Raw genomic sequence first — 13647 nt, 5'->3', positions numbered from 1 at the left:
GCTTCCGCTCCGAGGACCGGAAGCGCGCGCCGGAACGCCTAGTGTTGTCGCCGAGGGGGCGGCGAATCCGCGGGCTGAAGCGGAAGTGACGACAGAAGCAGGGGCGGAGACGCAAGATGGCGGCTGTGGTGGTAGTGGCGACGCGGTTGCTGCGGGGGTCGGGTTGTTGGAGCCGCTCGCGGCTGAGGTGAGCCAAAGGCGAACCGGGCTTCAGCCTGGGACCGGGGCGGCTTGAGTCTTTCTGGACGCTCCGTCTTTGGTTTCTACAGGCGACATGGCGCCCGTTCGACGAGCTCGCACTTCGGGACACTGGTGTGGTCCCCGAGGCGACGGGGGCCCTGCCTTGCCTTGCGCCTCAAGCCCGGGGATGCTGTCCTATCTGTCTCTCTCCCCGGCTGCTGGGTCCTCTCTCCCGCCTTACCTCCCGGGTCGACGGGCCTTGTCCGAGGCCATGCTTCATCTCTGCTCCTGTGCTTCTGCCGCGTGCTCCCTCAGGAGGCCGAGCCGGTAGGGCCCCAGCTCTGTTAGACCCGCGGGGTTCTGACACGAGGGTCCAGGCTCTCGGTTGCTGCGCTCTGAGCGTCCGTTGATCTCTGACGTTTAAGAACCTTTTCTGTCCCCACCGCCCCTCCCGCCCAAGTGACCGGGCCTGCCTTTCCCCACGCTGGAACTTTGTTCCGACAGCACAGGCATCGCCCCTCCCCACACAACGAGCGCTGTTTTAGGGGTGCGGAGGTGCTGCCTCCAGGAGATGGATACAGACTGGAGTGTGAACAAAATATCGGCAATCGCGTAAATGCTTTGGAGTAAACAAGCAGCCTTTCGTGATAGGAAATAATAGGAAAGACTAGAGTGATGAGGGATAGTCCTCCATCAGGGTGACATTTAAGGGAAGAGCTGAAGAATGAAAGAAGGGGTAGGCATGGGCAAAGGGCAAGACCTGGAGCAGTGAAGAAGCTTTGGGATGAATCAAACGTGTTCCAGGAATTGACAGAAGAATCAGTGTGACCAGGACCTATGGGGCTGTGGGGGTTCAAGAGATGAGTTTGGAGAGGGAGACAGAGACCAAGTCACACCCCACCTTCGGATTAGGTTAATAAGGGGTATGGCTTCTAAGACTTCAGTGATGCTGTTGGAGGGCAGAGCTGTTAAGTGCTTTATGTGTACAAACTGCACTTCGAGTGAGTTACTGTTAATAAGCCCTATTTTACAGAGATAGCAACTAAGACCCAAAGGATGGAACCAGCTTGCTCCAGGTCCTGTGGCTGGGCCTTTGTTGTCAGCCTCTGCTTTGTCTTCCAAAGTCTATAAAAATAAGTCCTTTAGAAAGGCAGATACTTAACTTTTAACCCACACAAAACGTAACTAACCGCACCTAAGAGGTCATCACAGTTTCGTTGTCTCAAGTCTGTTGCAGCTGGGCCGCTTTCTCTGTTTTAGGTTTGGACCTTCTGCGTACAGACGGTTTAGTAGTGGTGGTGCCTATCCCAACATCCCCCTCTCTTCTCCTTTACCTGGAGTACCCAAGCCTGTTTTTGCTACAGTTGATGGACAGGAAAAGTTTGAAACCAAAGTAACCACATTGGATAATGGGCTTCACGTGGCATCTCAGAATAAGTTTGGACAGTTTTGTACAGTAGGAAGTAAGTACTGTTGTGGTGCCGTGGGTGGTCCCGCATTTTTAACGTGCACATGCTTTAGTTGTCTGTTGTAATTAGCATGCCAATTATGAATTGTACCCTGAGTGGAAGCAAAGTGTACGATTTCATGAATGTTGACCTACACATATACCTGTGAAACCATCAGCACAGTCACTGTCATATAATTAAATGTGATTATCGTGTCATATTGACATTTTAAAATGTTTCTCTTGACTAAATTTTATTTTGAATATCTGATTTAACCTGTCAATTTTCTTTTTCCTACTAGTTCTTATTAATTCAGGATCAAGATATGAAGCAAAATATCTTAGTGGAATTGCTCACTTTTTGGAAAAATTGGCATTTTCGGTCAGTGCCCAGTTTTGTAATTTTTTAGACTATACTTTTGAAGGATGTTTGAAATTTTTCTTCTCTATAATGGTTATTTTCATAAATTATTAAGTTGCTAAGTTAATGCTAATAAAAGGCTTTTAAGTTACAAGATAATTTTTGTACGTAGTATTAAAAGCAAAAGTAAATTTTAAAAAGAATTGCATTTTAGGAGTAGTCTGGATTGCTTATTTAGGTTTTCTTATTTATTTTTACTAGTCTACTGCTCGATTTGACAGCAAAGATGAAATTCTGCTTACATTGGAAAAGCATGGAGGTATTTGTGACTGCCAGACATCAAGGTACACCAGCTTTTACATACAAAGTGACTTTGTGTCCCTGGGAACTGACGTCCTGGTCGTTGCTCAGATTCCGTCTGAGCCCCTCCCATTGGGAGGTGTGGAGATTCACAGGGAGAAGAGCCCTGTTCTGGATGGAGAGTTGGGTGGGCAGCGCTTACACAGAGAAGCACAGCCCTCAGGACCTCAGTTCACCCCCGTCAGTTCATCCAGGCTGTTGGCTGCATGCCAGGGATGTAGAGCAGGCCCTGTTCCCAGATAGAGCAGAGGGCCTTGCATATGTGCTGGACCCAGTAGCCAAAGGCGGTAGGAGCCAGGAGGATGAGCAGCTGACTTGGTCTGGAGTTGGGAAAGGAATAATAGGAAACGCAGGGTTGGGGTGGTTCCTGAAGGAACCTGAAGGACTTTGCTAGACACACAGGGCAGAAGGCATTCCAGACCAGGAGACAGCAGGGGCAAAAGGCACCGAGCCAGGGAGGTAGTGGCTGCTTGGTGAAGGGAGGGGACAGTGTTGCCTGGAGCACAGTGCAGTGGTCTTTGCATGCCAGGTGTGGAGCTTGTTCAGAAAGTGCTGGGCAGTGTGACCAGATGGGTGGATACAGATCACAGATTTTTAAAATGGTTGATGTTTTAAGTTTGAATGCTAAAAAAATTACACATAAAAGACACATCAAATGCTAAATTAAAGTAAGCTTGAGAATTTAAGTAAGCTTGGAGGTAACATACTCACATTCTAAAACAAGGCCTCTTAATACCCCCTGACTCCCAGCTGCCCCTGCCAGGCTCCTGCCTGGTGTGTTTGGTCCTCCGACTCTTGACTCAAATCTCACTCATCCCAGATGAACTCCTTTTTCCGGCCGGGTGGCTGGTGTCCTGACTCAGACCCAGCCCCCCTCGCCCTCAGCTCAGGCTTTTGTTTCTGCCATTCTCCCCACGTGAGCCAAAGTCACTGAGAATGGCTCCTCTTCAGGGTGAAGGTCCAGCCAAGTCCCCTTTTCAGAGGCACTGGTGGCCACGTCCTGCCTCCCAAGCTCCCTCTTCCTCACGGCTGTTGCGTCTGTTCTGCTTGGTCTCACTTGGTCACACTTGATCTCAGATCACCCCGTGATTTCATGTCTGTCCCATGGGCCAGCTCTGTGCGCTTTTGACTGTTCTGTGCCTCATGCCGGGAACAGATGTTACAGTGAGACAGAAGTTCCATACAAGTCAGCCATTGCTGTCCCCCGAGCCAGCCAAGGCCGGGTGTGTTTCCACACTCACCAGTGGGTTCATTCAGTCAACAGGAGGCTGGAATGAAACACTTTATCTTCTGAGAGAGACTATAGTTATAAAAACCTCAGCCGGGCGCGGTGGCTCAAGCCTGTAATCCCAGCACTTTGGGAGGCCGAGACGGGCGGATCACGAGGTCAGGAGATTGAGACCATCCTGGCTAACATGGTGAAACCCCGTCTCTACTAAAAAATACAAAAAAAACTAGCTGGGTGAGGTGGCGGGCGCCTGTAGTCCCAGCTACTCGGGAGGCTGAGGCAGGAGAATGGCGTAAACCCAGGAGGCGGAGCTTGCAGTGAGCTGAGATCCGGCCACTGCACTCTAGCCCGGGCGACAGAGCGAGACTCCGTCTCAAAAAAAAAAAAAAACCTCTATCAGAAGTGGCTCCATTTTGACTCAAGCTGTGTGTAGCTGAGTCCTGCCTACCAAGCTTCACACTGTAAGACAGGAGAAGAGAAAGGGGAAAAGTGTCTGCTGTTCCCCGACAAAGGGTAGGAGGTGCCCCTGGCACGCAAACCTCAAGCATCCCCTGAAATGTCTGCTAGTCCCTAACAAAGGGTAGGAGGTGCCCCTGGCACGCTAAAGCCTGAGCGTCCTCCTGGCTGCTCAGCAGAGTGTGAGCTCAGGGCTGGCATTTGTCCCCCTGGCATGCAAAACACGAGCATCCCCTGGCTGTTGAGCAGAGTGTGAGCTCAGGGCCTGGCATTGTGGACTTGTCTTTTCTTCCAGAGACACCACGATGTATGCTGTGTCTGCTGATAGCAAAGGCTTGGACACGGTGGTCGGCTTACTGGCTGATGTGGTTCTGCAGCCTCGGCTAACAGGTGTGGATCCCACCCGCTGGCGTTTGAGGTGGGCCTGGACGTAGGGAAGGCCAGAAAGGTTTGCGGAAGCCCTGCAGCTGTGAAAAAGAGCACCTTGTAATTGTGTAATTGAAGCTTTAGGCCAACACAAAGCGACAGCGAGATCTCATAAGAAATAGTGCTGGGGGCCGGACGCGGTGGCTCACGCCTGTAATCCCAGCACTTTGGGAGGCCGAGGCGGGTGGATCATGAGGTCAGGAGATCGAGACCATCCTGGCTAACACGGTGAAACCCCATCTCTACTAAAAATACAAAAAATTAATCGGGCGTGGTGGTGGCGCCTGTATGTCCAGCTACTTAGGAGGCTGAGGCAGGAGAATAGTGTGAACCTGGGAGGCAGAGCTTGCAGTGAGCCAAGATCGTGCCACTGTACTCCAGCCTGGGTGACAGAGTGAGACTCCATCTCAAAAAAAAAAAAAAGAAGAAAGAAATAGTGCTGGGTCCAGGCACGGTGGCTCACACCTGGAATCCCAGGACTTTGGGAGGCTCAGGCAGGCAGATCGCTTGAGCCCAGGAGTTCGGAGTTTGAGACCAGCCTGGGCAACATGGCGAAACCCTGTCTCTACAGAAAAAGATACAAGAATTAGCTGGGTGTGGTTGCTTACACTTGGAGTCCTGGCTACTCTGGAGGCTGAGGTGGGAAGATAGATTGAGCCTGAGAGGTTGAGGCTGCAGTGACCCATGATTGTGCCACTGCACTCCAGCCTGGGCAACAGAGTGAGGCCCTGTCTCAAAAATAGAAAGGAAGAAAGAAATAGGGCTAGTAGCCAGGCGTGCTGGCTCACGTCTGTAACCCCAGCATTTAGGGATGCAGGGATGGGAGGATCACTTGGGCCCAGGACTTCGAGACCAGCCTGAGCAACATAGCAAGACTCTGTTTTCCACAAAAAGGAAAAAAACAAAAAACTGCTGGTGATGGTAAAAGTCCTTGGTGTTTCAGAGAGTGTGTATTTGAGACATCCGTGCCATGGGATGTTTTTAGTGAAATTGGTTCTTTCGTTTCGGCAGGGCGCCTCCGACTGTCTTTAAACAACTTGAATGGTGTGTGCCAGAAATTTCCATTTTACTGTTTCCATTACCCTCCTCAGCCTTGCAGATGGCAGGACTTTGAGTCGCTGCCAGAGGACCAGGAGAGGGGAAAGTTGGCTTTTCCAAATACCCTAAGGGTGCCCTGTTTCACAGTAGCCTGGTCTTGGTGTTCAAAGGCTACAGTCCCACGTTAAGATCTTGTTGTCACAGCTGCACCCTTGACATCTGTCTGTGTCTCTGTTTCTTTTTGGAGATAGAGTCTCGCTCTGTCACCCAGGCTGGAGTGCAGTGGTGTGATCTTGGCTTATTGCAACCTCCACCTCCTGGGTTCAAGCGATTCTCCTGCCTGAGCCTCCTGAGTAGCTGGGATTACAGGCGCCCACCACCATGCCCGGCTAATTTTTGTATTTTTAGTAGGGACGGGGTTTCACGGTGTTGGCCAGGCTGGTCTTTAACTCCTGACCTCAGATAATCCACCCACCTTGGTCTCCCGAAGTACTAGGATTACAGGCATGAGCCACTGTGCCCAGCGTGTGCCTCTGTTTCTATGCACCTTTGTTGTCTGGTCTCATGTCCTCACAGCAGCCCTTGGGATGGAGATGGACAGGTCCGGTATCCTCAGTGCCTTTCACCAATGAGGAAGCCAGGGTTTAGCAGGGTCACATGGCTGCTGTGGGATGAGAGGCCCAGGCCTCCCAGCTCCTGCTTCCTGTGGCAGTCCCCCTCACTCACACAAGCACCCAGTCTGCCCCTAGATGAAGGCAGAGGTGACTGCCAACAGCCACCGAAAAGTGATGCTCAGGCCAGCACACAAGCTGTGGGTTGCTGCTATGTTCCTCATCTGTGCCAGTGCAGACCGAGCCCGCCTTTGGGTTCTCTTGCAGATGAGGAAGTCGAGATGACGCGGATGGCGGTCCAGTTTGAGCTGGAGGACCTGAACCTGCGGCCTGACCCAGAGCCACTTCTCACTGAGATGATTCATGAAGTAAAATGTCAAACTCAAGAATGCCCCTGCAGCCCGATCCGTGGCCCTCATGACACCAGGGGTGGTGGGGAGGGTTGGTTTGCCTCCTTGATGTTGTCCTTGCAGGTTATGGATGTGTATGTAACATCTGAGTGTGTGTTTTTGAGATGAGATCTCTCCACATTGCCTACACTGGTCTTGCACTCCTGGGCTCAGCTTAGGTGATCCTCCTGCCTCTGCCTCCCAAGTAGCTGGGATTACAGACATGAGTCACTGTGCCCAGCTTAGAACATTCTTGACTTCTGAGTCTGCTGTTTATACAGTGTTCGTATTTTCCAGTTCTTATAGTAACTAGGTCTTTACTACTTAACACAATTAATCTTATGCTTTTTCTAAATTTTTATTTTGGAGAGGCAGATTACTCTTTTTATAAACACATATACAGCTGCTATTGCCAAACTGCAAGTAAAATAGCAGCTTGCGTAGGATTTTCCCAGGGCTGGCTGCAGATGGGCGCTGGTGCTGCTTGTTGGAGGAAGCCTGGTCACGCTGTCTTCAGTCACCTGTGTCTGTGGCTCTTCCCCATTAGGCGGCTTACAGGGAGAACACAGTTGGCCTGCATCGTTTCTGCCCCACAGAAAACATAGCCAAGATCAATCGGGAGGTGCTGCATTCCTACCTGAGGAACTACTACACTCCCGACCGCATGGTGCTGGCCGGTGTGGGTGTGGAGCACGAGCATCTGGTGGACTGTGCCCGGAAGTACCTCCTGGGAATCCAGCCGGCCTGGGGGAGCGCAGAGGCCGTGGATGTTGACAGATCCGTGGCCCAGTACACTGGGGGGATTGCCAAGGTGAAGTGGCGGGAACGTCTCACGGCCTCGGGTGGGGAACACGTCCCCTGGCCCGTGGCGTGACATGTTTTTGTATTGATTCTGAGGGTGATAGGTGTTGACTGCACTTGTCGCTTTGCCTTAACACATACTGTAATCCTACAGCAGGGCAGGGATATGTCCCCTGCTGAGGGTGAGCACTGCTAGGCCTGAGCGCAGCTCCCGCAGAAGGTAGACACAGTTCTTTCCTCTAGGGGAGTGGGTCTGCCAGTGCCTGCATTGCATTTTTTTTTTTGAGATGGAGCCTTGCTCTGTCGCCCAGGGTGGAGTGCAGTGGTGCAATCTCAGCTCACTGCAAGCTCCGCCTCCTGGGTTCAAGGGATTCTTCTGCCTCAGCTTCCTGAGTACCACCAGGCCTGGCTAAATTCTGTATAGAGATGGGGTTTCTCTATGTTGGCCAGGCTGGTCTCAAACTCCTGACCTCAGGATCCACCTGCCTCGGCCTCCCAAAATGCTGGGATTACAGGCGTGATTACTGTGCCCATCCTGTATTTATTTATTTATTTTGTATTTTTGGTAGAGATGGAGTTTTGCCATGTTGCCCAGGCTGGTCTTGAACTCCTGGACTCAAGTGATCTGCCCACCTTGGCCTCCCCAAGGGCTGGGATTTTAGACATGAGCCACCGTGCCTGGCTGGCATTGGATTTCTGTGTAACCACTCTGAGGATGATCTGATCTGGGGTTTGCGAGCCTTCGCTGTTTTTCATATGGTGATATTTGCTTGTTTTCTTGGTTACAGCTAGAAAGAGACATGTCCAATGTCAGCCTGGGCCCGACCCCCATCCCCGAGCTCACGCACATCATGGTTGGACTGGAGAGCTGCTCCTTCCTGGTGAGTCCTAGTGCTGGGTCTGATGGCGTTCCTGATGCAGTGTGGGCTGCTCAGCCAGTTCTGCCCTCCGTCTCTGGTGTCCGATGGCGCTCCTGACGTAGTCTGGGCAGCTCAGCCAGCTCTGCCCTCCATTCCTGGCATCCAGTAGCACTCCTGACGCAGTGTGGGCTGCCCAGCCAGCTCTGCCCTCCGTGCCTGGTGTCCGACAGCCCTCCTGACATGGCGTGGGCGGCTCAGCCAGGTCTGCCCTCCATCCCTGCAGGAGGAGGACTTCATCCCCTTTGCGGTGTTGAACATGATGATGGGCGGAGGCGGCTCCTTCTCAGCTGGCGGGCCCGGCAAGGGCATGTTCTCCAGGCTCTACCTCAACGTGCTCAACAGGTTGGTTGCTCTCTTTTCTGTATCCTCAGGCCAGGCCAGGTGTGTTTTTGGACCATGAGGCCACCTTCCAGGTGACTTTTCTCTGGTTTCCCTTTCACTCCTGTGACTCTCGTTTCCTCCCAGGCACCACTGGATGTATAACGCGACCTCCTACCACCACAGCTACGAGGACACTGGCCTCCTCTGCATCCATGCCAGCGCCGACCCGAGACAGGTGAGGGCCCCACTTGCCACCGTCCGCAGCACGGCTGCCCTTCCAGACCTGGGCGTCCCTATCTAGACGGGTCAGCAGGCTGGCGGGCGCAGGCCACACTGTCATCACCTTGCCCTTCTTCACAGGTTCGAGAAATGGTAGAAATCATCACAAAGGAGTTTATTTTGATGGGCGGAACTGTGGATGCGGTAAGTGAGGTGTGGCACCATTTCCAGGCGTACCTATGGTGTCTGACAGGAGACAGCCACGGTGTAGGAGTGACCACCTGTGGGCCTGGTCCCCGAGCCTCAGGGCCGAGGTCCCGGCAGGGCAGGACAGGGCGGCCAGGGAGGCACAGCCTGGGGCTGAGCTGCTCCACCTGGGAGCCTGCTGGGGCTGTTCTTCCCTGGTCCAAACCCCGAAAACAGAAAAACAGACCAGTGCCCTCCCCCAGCACTCGGTCCACTTCTTCTTTATCTGAGCCACTGGGTGAGTTGTGGGACTGACCGTGTGACCCTCTCAGCTTTGCTGGGAAAACGTTGGAGGAGTTTTTGCGTCCTCCTCAGCCGCCCATGTGGGGTGAAGCAGCTCGCACAGGTGGGCTGCAGTGCGGGGTGTCTCGAGCCTTTTCCTGGCTCCATTTTATGTTTGAAACTATATTTGTTTACCAATTTTCTTTTTTCTTTTTAAGATGGAGTCTCACTGTGTCAGCCAGGCTGGAGTATAGTAGCTCAAATTAGGCTTGCTGCAACCTCTACCTCCCGGGTTCAAGCGATTCTCCTGCTTCAGCCTCCCAAATAGCTGGGATTACAGGCACACACCACCAGGCCCAGCTAATTTTTGTATTTTTAATAGAGACGGGGGTTTCACCATGTTGGCCAGGCTGGTCTCGAACTCCTGACCTCAGGTGGTCTGCCGCCTCAGTCTCCCAAGGTGCTGGGATTACAGTTACAGGTGTGAGCCACCATGCCTCCCTGTTTGCTCATTTTTTAAGCTTAGTTTTTGATGCTTTATATGTTTGGAAACCTTGTTACTTCCAGGACCAGAACTGGTACAAATAATCACATTTTATACACACATTCTTTTTTTTTTTTTTTTTTTTTTTTGAGACAGAGTCTTGCTTTGTTGCCCAGGCTGGAGCGCAGTGGCTTGATCTCAGCTCACTGCATCCTCTACCTCCCAGGTTCAGGTGATTCTCCTACCTTAGCCTCCTGAGTAGCTGGGATTACAGGCATGTGTCACCACCCTAGCTAATTTTTTTTGATTTTTGTTTTTGAGACAGAGTCTTGCTCCGTTGCCCAGGCTGGAGTGCAGTGGCGCAATCTCGGCTCATTGCAACCTCCGCCTCCCAGGTTCGGGTGATTCTCCTACCTCAGCCTCCTGAGTAGCTGGGATTATAGGCACCCACCACCACACCTGGCTAATTTTTTGTATTTTTAGTAGAGATGGGGTTTCACCATGTTGGCCAGGCTGGTCTTGAACTCCTGACCTCAAGTGATCTGCCCACCTCGGCCTCCCAAAGTGCTGGGATTACAGGTATGAGCCACTGCACCCAGCTGCATGGCTAATTTTTGTATTTTTAGTAGAGACAGGGTTTCACCATCTTGGCCAGGTTGATCTCGAACCGCTCAACCTCAGGTGATCCACCTGTCTTGGCCTCCCAAAGTGCTGGGATTACAAGTGTGAGCCACTGCACCCGGCCAGGAAGAGCAGCATTACTCAAGAAATAAAATTGTGGTTAAAATTAATGCATTTCAGTTCCACTAGTGCGCTGCTAGAAAAACAGTTTTCCACTAATGTGAAGTCAACATGAAATAAATATGAAGTATTTAGGTGTTTGTCTAAAGTTGCAAAAAGACCTGTCTAAATTAAGAATTATTTTACTTAAAAAAAAATGGTATACAGGCCAGGTCCGGTGGCTCATGCCTGTAATCCCAGCACTTTGGGAGACCATGGTGGGAGGATCACTTGAACCCAGGAGTTCAAGACTGGCCTGGGCAATATGGCAAGACCCTGTGTCTATTAAAAAAAGTCTCCACAGCCCATCAGTTTTTGGTGTTTGTTTTTCAGTGTGCTGGTTCCTAGATCTGCACAGCACCCCTGCCTGTGCCCTGAGGCAGTCTGAAGGCAGCCTGGGACCCGTGCTGCCTCCCTCAGAACCTCGCAGGGCAGCCTGGGAGCCGCGCTGCCTCCCTCAGAACCTCACAGGGACTTTGCTAAAATCAGCTGCCTGGGCCCTGTACCTGAGGCATCTGGGGAAGCTCCAGAACCTGTGTTTCATTTTTATTCCCCCTGATTTTGCCGTGTGGCCCCTTTGGGGTCCTGATATTTAGAGGTTGACTATTTTACCTTCTCCCGCTGCGTCACACAGACAGTGAAAAACTCAAGGGAGGCACGTTGCTCCCATATGTCGAGTGTGGTAGAAGCCAGGTGACATGTAGCATAGCCCTTCCCTAGAAAACCCGAAGGGGAGACCAGCAGTGTTGCCTGTGACTTGGGCCTGCGTCCCAGTACCCAGAGGGAGGCCCTTCCCTTTCTTTTTTTTTTTTTGGAGACAGAATCTCTGTCTCCCAGGCTGGAGTGCAGTGGTGTGATCTCGGCTCACTGCAAGCTCCGCCTCCTGGGTTCACACCATTCTCCTGCTTCAGCCTCCCGAGTAGCTGGGACTACAGGCGCCCACCACCACGCCCGGCTAATTTCTTTTTGTATTTTTAGTAGAGAGGGGTTTTCACCGTGTTAGTGTTAGCCAGGATGGTCTCGATCTCCTGACCTTGTGAGCTGCCCGCCTCGGCCTCCCAAAGTGGCGGGATTGTAGGCGTAAGCCACTGCACCCAGCTTCCCTTCCCTTTCTTTTGTTCAGCTTTGGGCAGAGAGATGGCCTTTTGCCATCGCTCGAGTGGGGGTGGAGGGTGGCACGGGGTGGGTGTGTGCCCATCTGACTGGACCCTGGCCCCAGGTGGAGCTGGAACGAGCCAAGACGCAGCTGACGTCCATGCTCATGATGAACCTGGAGTCCAGGCCTGTGATCTTTGAGGATGTGGGGAGGCAGGTGCTGGCCACTCGCTCCAGAAAGCTGCCACATGAGCTGTGCACGCTCATCCGTGAGTACTGCAGGGGCAGTGAGGGGCTGCCACAGGTCTCAGCCAGGCTCAGAGGAGGCCGTCTCGCCCTCCCACAGGCTGTGGTGGGCACGTGGTGTGTCTGTCACACCCGGAAGCTGGGGCCTTCACCAGTTGTCCTCAGCAGGGGTGGCTGAGGGCAGGGCCGTGGGGTCACAGACCTGGTCTCACTTCCTGGCCCCACAATGTACCTGCGGCCATCTTGGCAGGTGACCACACTCTCTGCACCCCTGGGAGCAGCTGTGACTACTTCCCAGAGTTGTTAACGAGGACTCGAGTTAGTGGGCGAAAAGGGCTCAGGAGAGGACTGCGGCGTTCTATGTGGAGTAGCAGTGGCTTGGAATGCCGCTCTACTGTTGCTGGCTCTCGGGCAGGAGTCTCAGCCCCAGGTGTCCGGGGCCCCCATGAGTGACCTTAGGAGGTCTGAACTTCCTCAGACTGTGTGCCAAGTTGTATGTGCCTCGGACTCTTCTGGGAGACAGGCTTAAAACCTGGCCCAGGCTGCCTACTAAGTTGGGGTGGCTCGGGCTTATGGTGTCACCTGTGAGTATGTCCTGTCCAGGCCTGGAGTCCCGGGCACTTGCCCTTCCCCGTGTGGGCCCTTGTGCTTCCCTCGGGAGCCTCCACTGAAATCCTCCAGCGAGTGTCCAGCCTCTCGGGCCTCATCTTCTGTAGAAAACGGACCTTCCTGGACCCTATCACTCCTGTCCTGGGGTTCCTGGGTGCAGCCCTCTGGCCCCCTCTCACCCCACCCTTCTGTCCGTGTGGCCCTCAGGGGCTTGGGGTTTTTTCTGCAAGCCCACCCCAAAGGGAGCTCATCAGACAGGGAGCTCGCTTTTCTGTAAATGTGACTCTTCTTGGGCGGGTTCGTCCTACATTTTTAAGTCATCGCCATGTCCCCATTTACTGAGAACTCACTTCTGTCACTTTTGGACTCACCCTTGGCTACACCCAGTGGCTGCCTTTGGGCCCAGGTACCCCCAGCAGCAGCACAGCGTGAGTGAGTGGTGCAGAGTGGCCACCCCCTCCGTGTGTTTAGTGACACAGCCTCGGCGTGGAGGCCGTGGCACGCTGGTGTGACGTACATTTGCCCTCTGCACTAGGCAACGTGAAGCCGGAAGATGTGAAGAGAGTTGCTTCTAAGATGCTCCGAGGGAAGCCGGCAGTGGCCGCCCTGGGTGACCTAACTGACCTGCCCACGTACGAGCACATCCAGAGTGCTCTGTCGAGCAAGGACGGGCGCCTGCCCAGGATGTACCGGCTCTTCCGGTAGAGCCGTTCCCCAGCCTGGCAGACCCAGGGGCTGCAGCTGGAGCCCGTTCCTGTGCGTGTTAGTTTGGACACAAATTTAGTCTAAAAAGCTGTCTGATTGTATAAACAGGGCAAATAATGTCACCGCAGCACCCACGCAGTTTGCATTCCTTCAGAACTCAATGTGCCGATCAGTGGAGTCAGTATTGTGCCTGACCACCGCAAGCCAGGAAGCAGGTGAAGTGCCCAGCGCTGGAGTGCAGCGTGCCATGAGGAGGCTGGTCAGTGCTCCCCCTCCTCAGGGGCTCTGGGCACACGGGGCCCCACAGGTTCCTTGGAGGAGCCCTGAGCCGGGAAGCAGCGGAGGCCAACCTCTCAGAGCCTCCCTGCGGCCGCCGTGCCCCTGGGTTGGGTACCAGGACTGACCTCTGACAAACAGGACAAGGTGAGGGCCCAGTCTGCTCCGAGGAGCGCTGTCCATGCGTGTGCACGCGGCTTCCCTGGTAATAAACAGCTGGCATCTTA

General features: G+C 53.2%; 1 protein-coding gene across 2 annotated transcripts; it reads left to right on the top strand.

Moving 5' to 3' along the window:
- Positions 1–13647, top strand: PMPCA (peptidase, mitochondrial processing subunit alpha). 2 transcript variants are annotated; one of them, XM_033238540.1, is made up of 13 exons: positions 1–187; positions 1441–1643; positions 1930–2009; positions 2250–2332; positions 4328–4422; positions 6375–6475; positions 7044–7307; positions 8086–8178; positions 8441–8559; positions 8683–8773; positions 8899–8961; positions 11709–11853; positions 12975–13647. In XM_033238540.1, the coding sequence occupies exons 1-13, from the start codon at positions 117–119 to the stop codon at positions 13142–13144; spliced, it is 1578 nt and encodes a 525-aa protein (XP_033094431.1). In that variant the 5' UTR covers positions 1–116; the 3' UTR covers positions 13145–13647. The 2 variants fall into 2 exon arrangements, with proteins under 2 accessions (XP_033094431.1, XP_033094432.1); XM_033238541.1 differs by lacking the exons at positions 1–187; positions 1441–1643 and having other exon boundaries at positions 1954–2009; positions 4330–4422.

This window comes from Trachypithecus francoisi, unplaced genomic scaffold (genome assembly GCF_009764315.1).
Source record: "Trachypithecus francoisi isolate TF-2019V2 unplaced genomic scaffold, Tfra_2.0 Lachesis_group16, whole genome shotgun sequence".
NCBI lineage: Eukaryota > Metazoa > Chordata > Mammalia > Primates > Cercopithecidae > Trachypithecus > Trachypithecus francoisi.
The sequence above is the reverse complement of the archived record's forward strand: the minus strand, read 5'-3'. Positions and strand labels throughout refer to the sequence as shown.

Excerpts from the sequence above, each read along its gene's own strand:
- PMPCA (XM_033238540.1), top strand. The coding sequence starts at position 117 with ATGGCGGCTGTGGTGGTAGTGGCGACGCGGTTGCTGCGGGGGTCGGGT. Across the intron at positions 1,644-1,929 it reads ACAGTTTTGTACAGTAGGAA|TTCTTATTAATTCAGGATCA; the intron begins GTAAGTACTGTT and ends TTTTCCTACTAG. Across the intron at positions 4,423-6,374 it reads TCTGCAGCCTCGGCTAACAG|ATGAGGAAGTCGAGATGACG; the intron begins GTGTGGATCCCA and ends GTTCTCTTGCAG.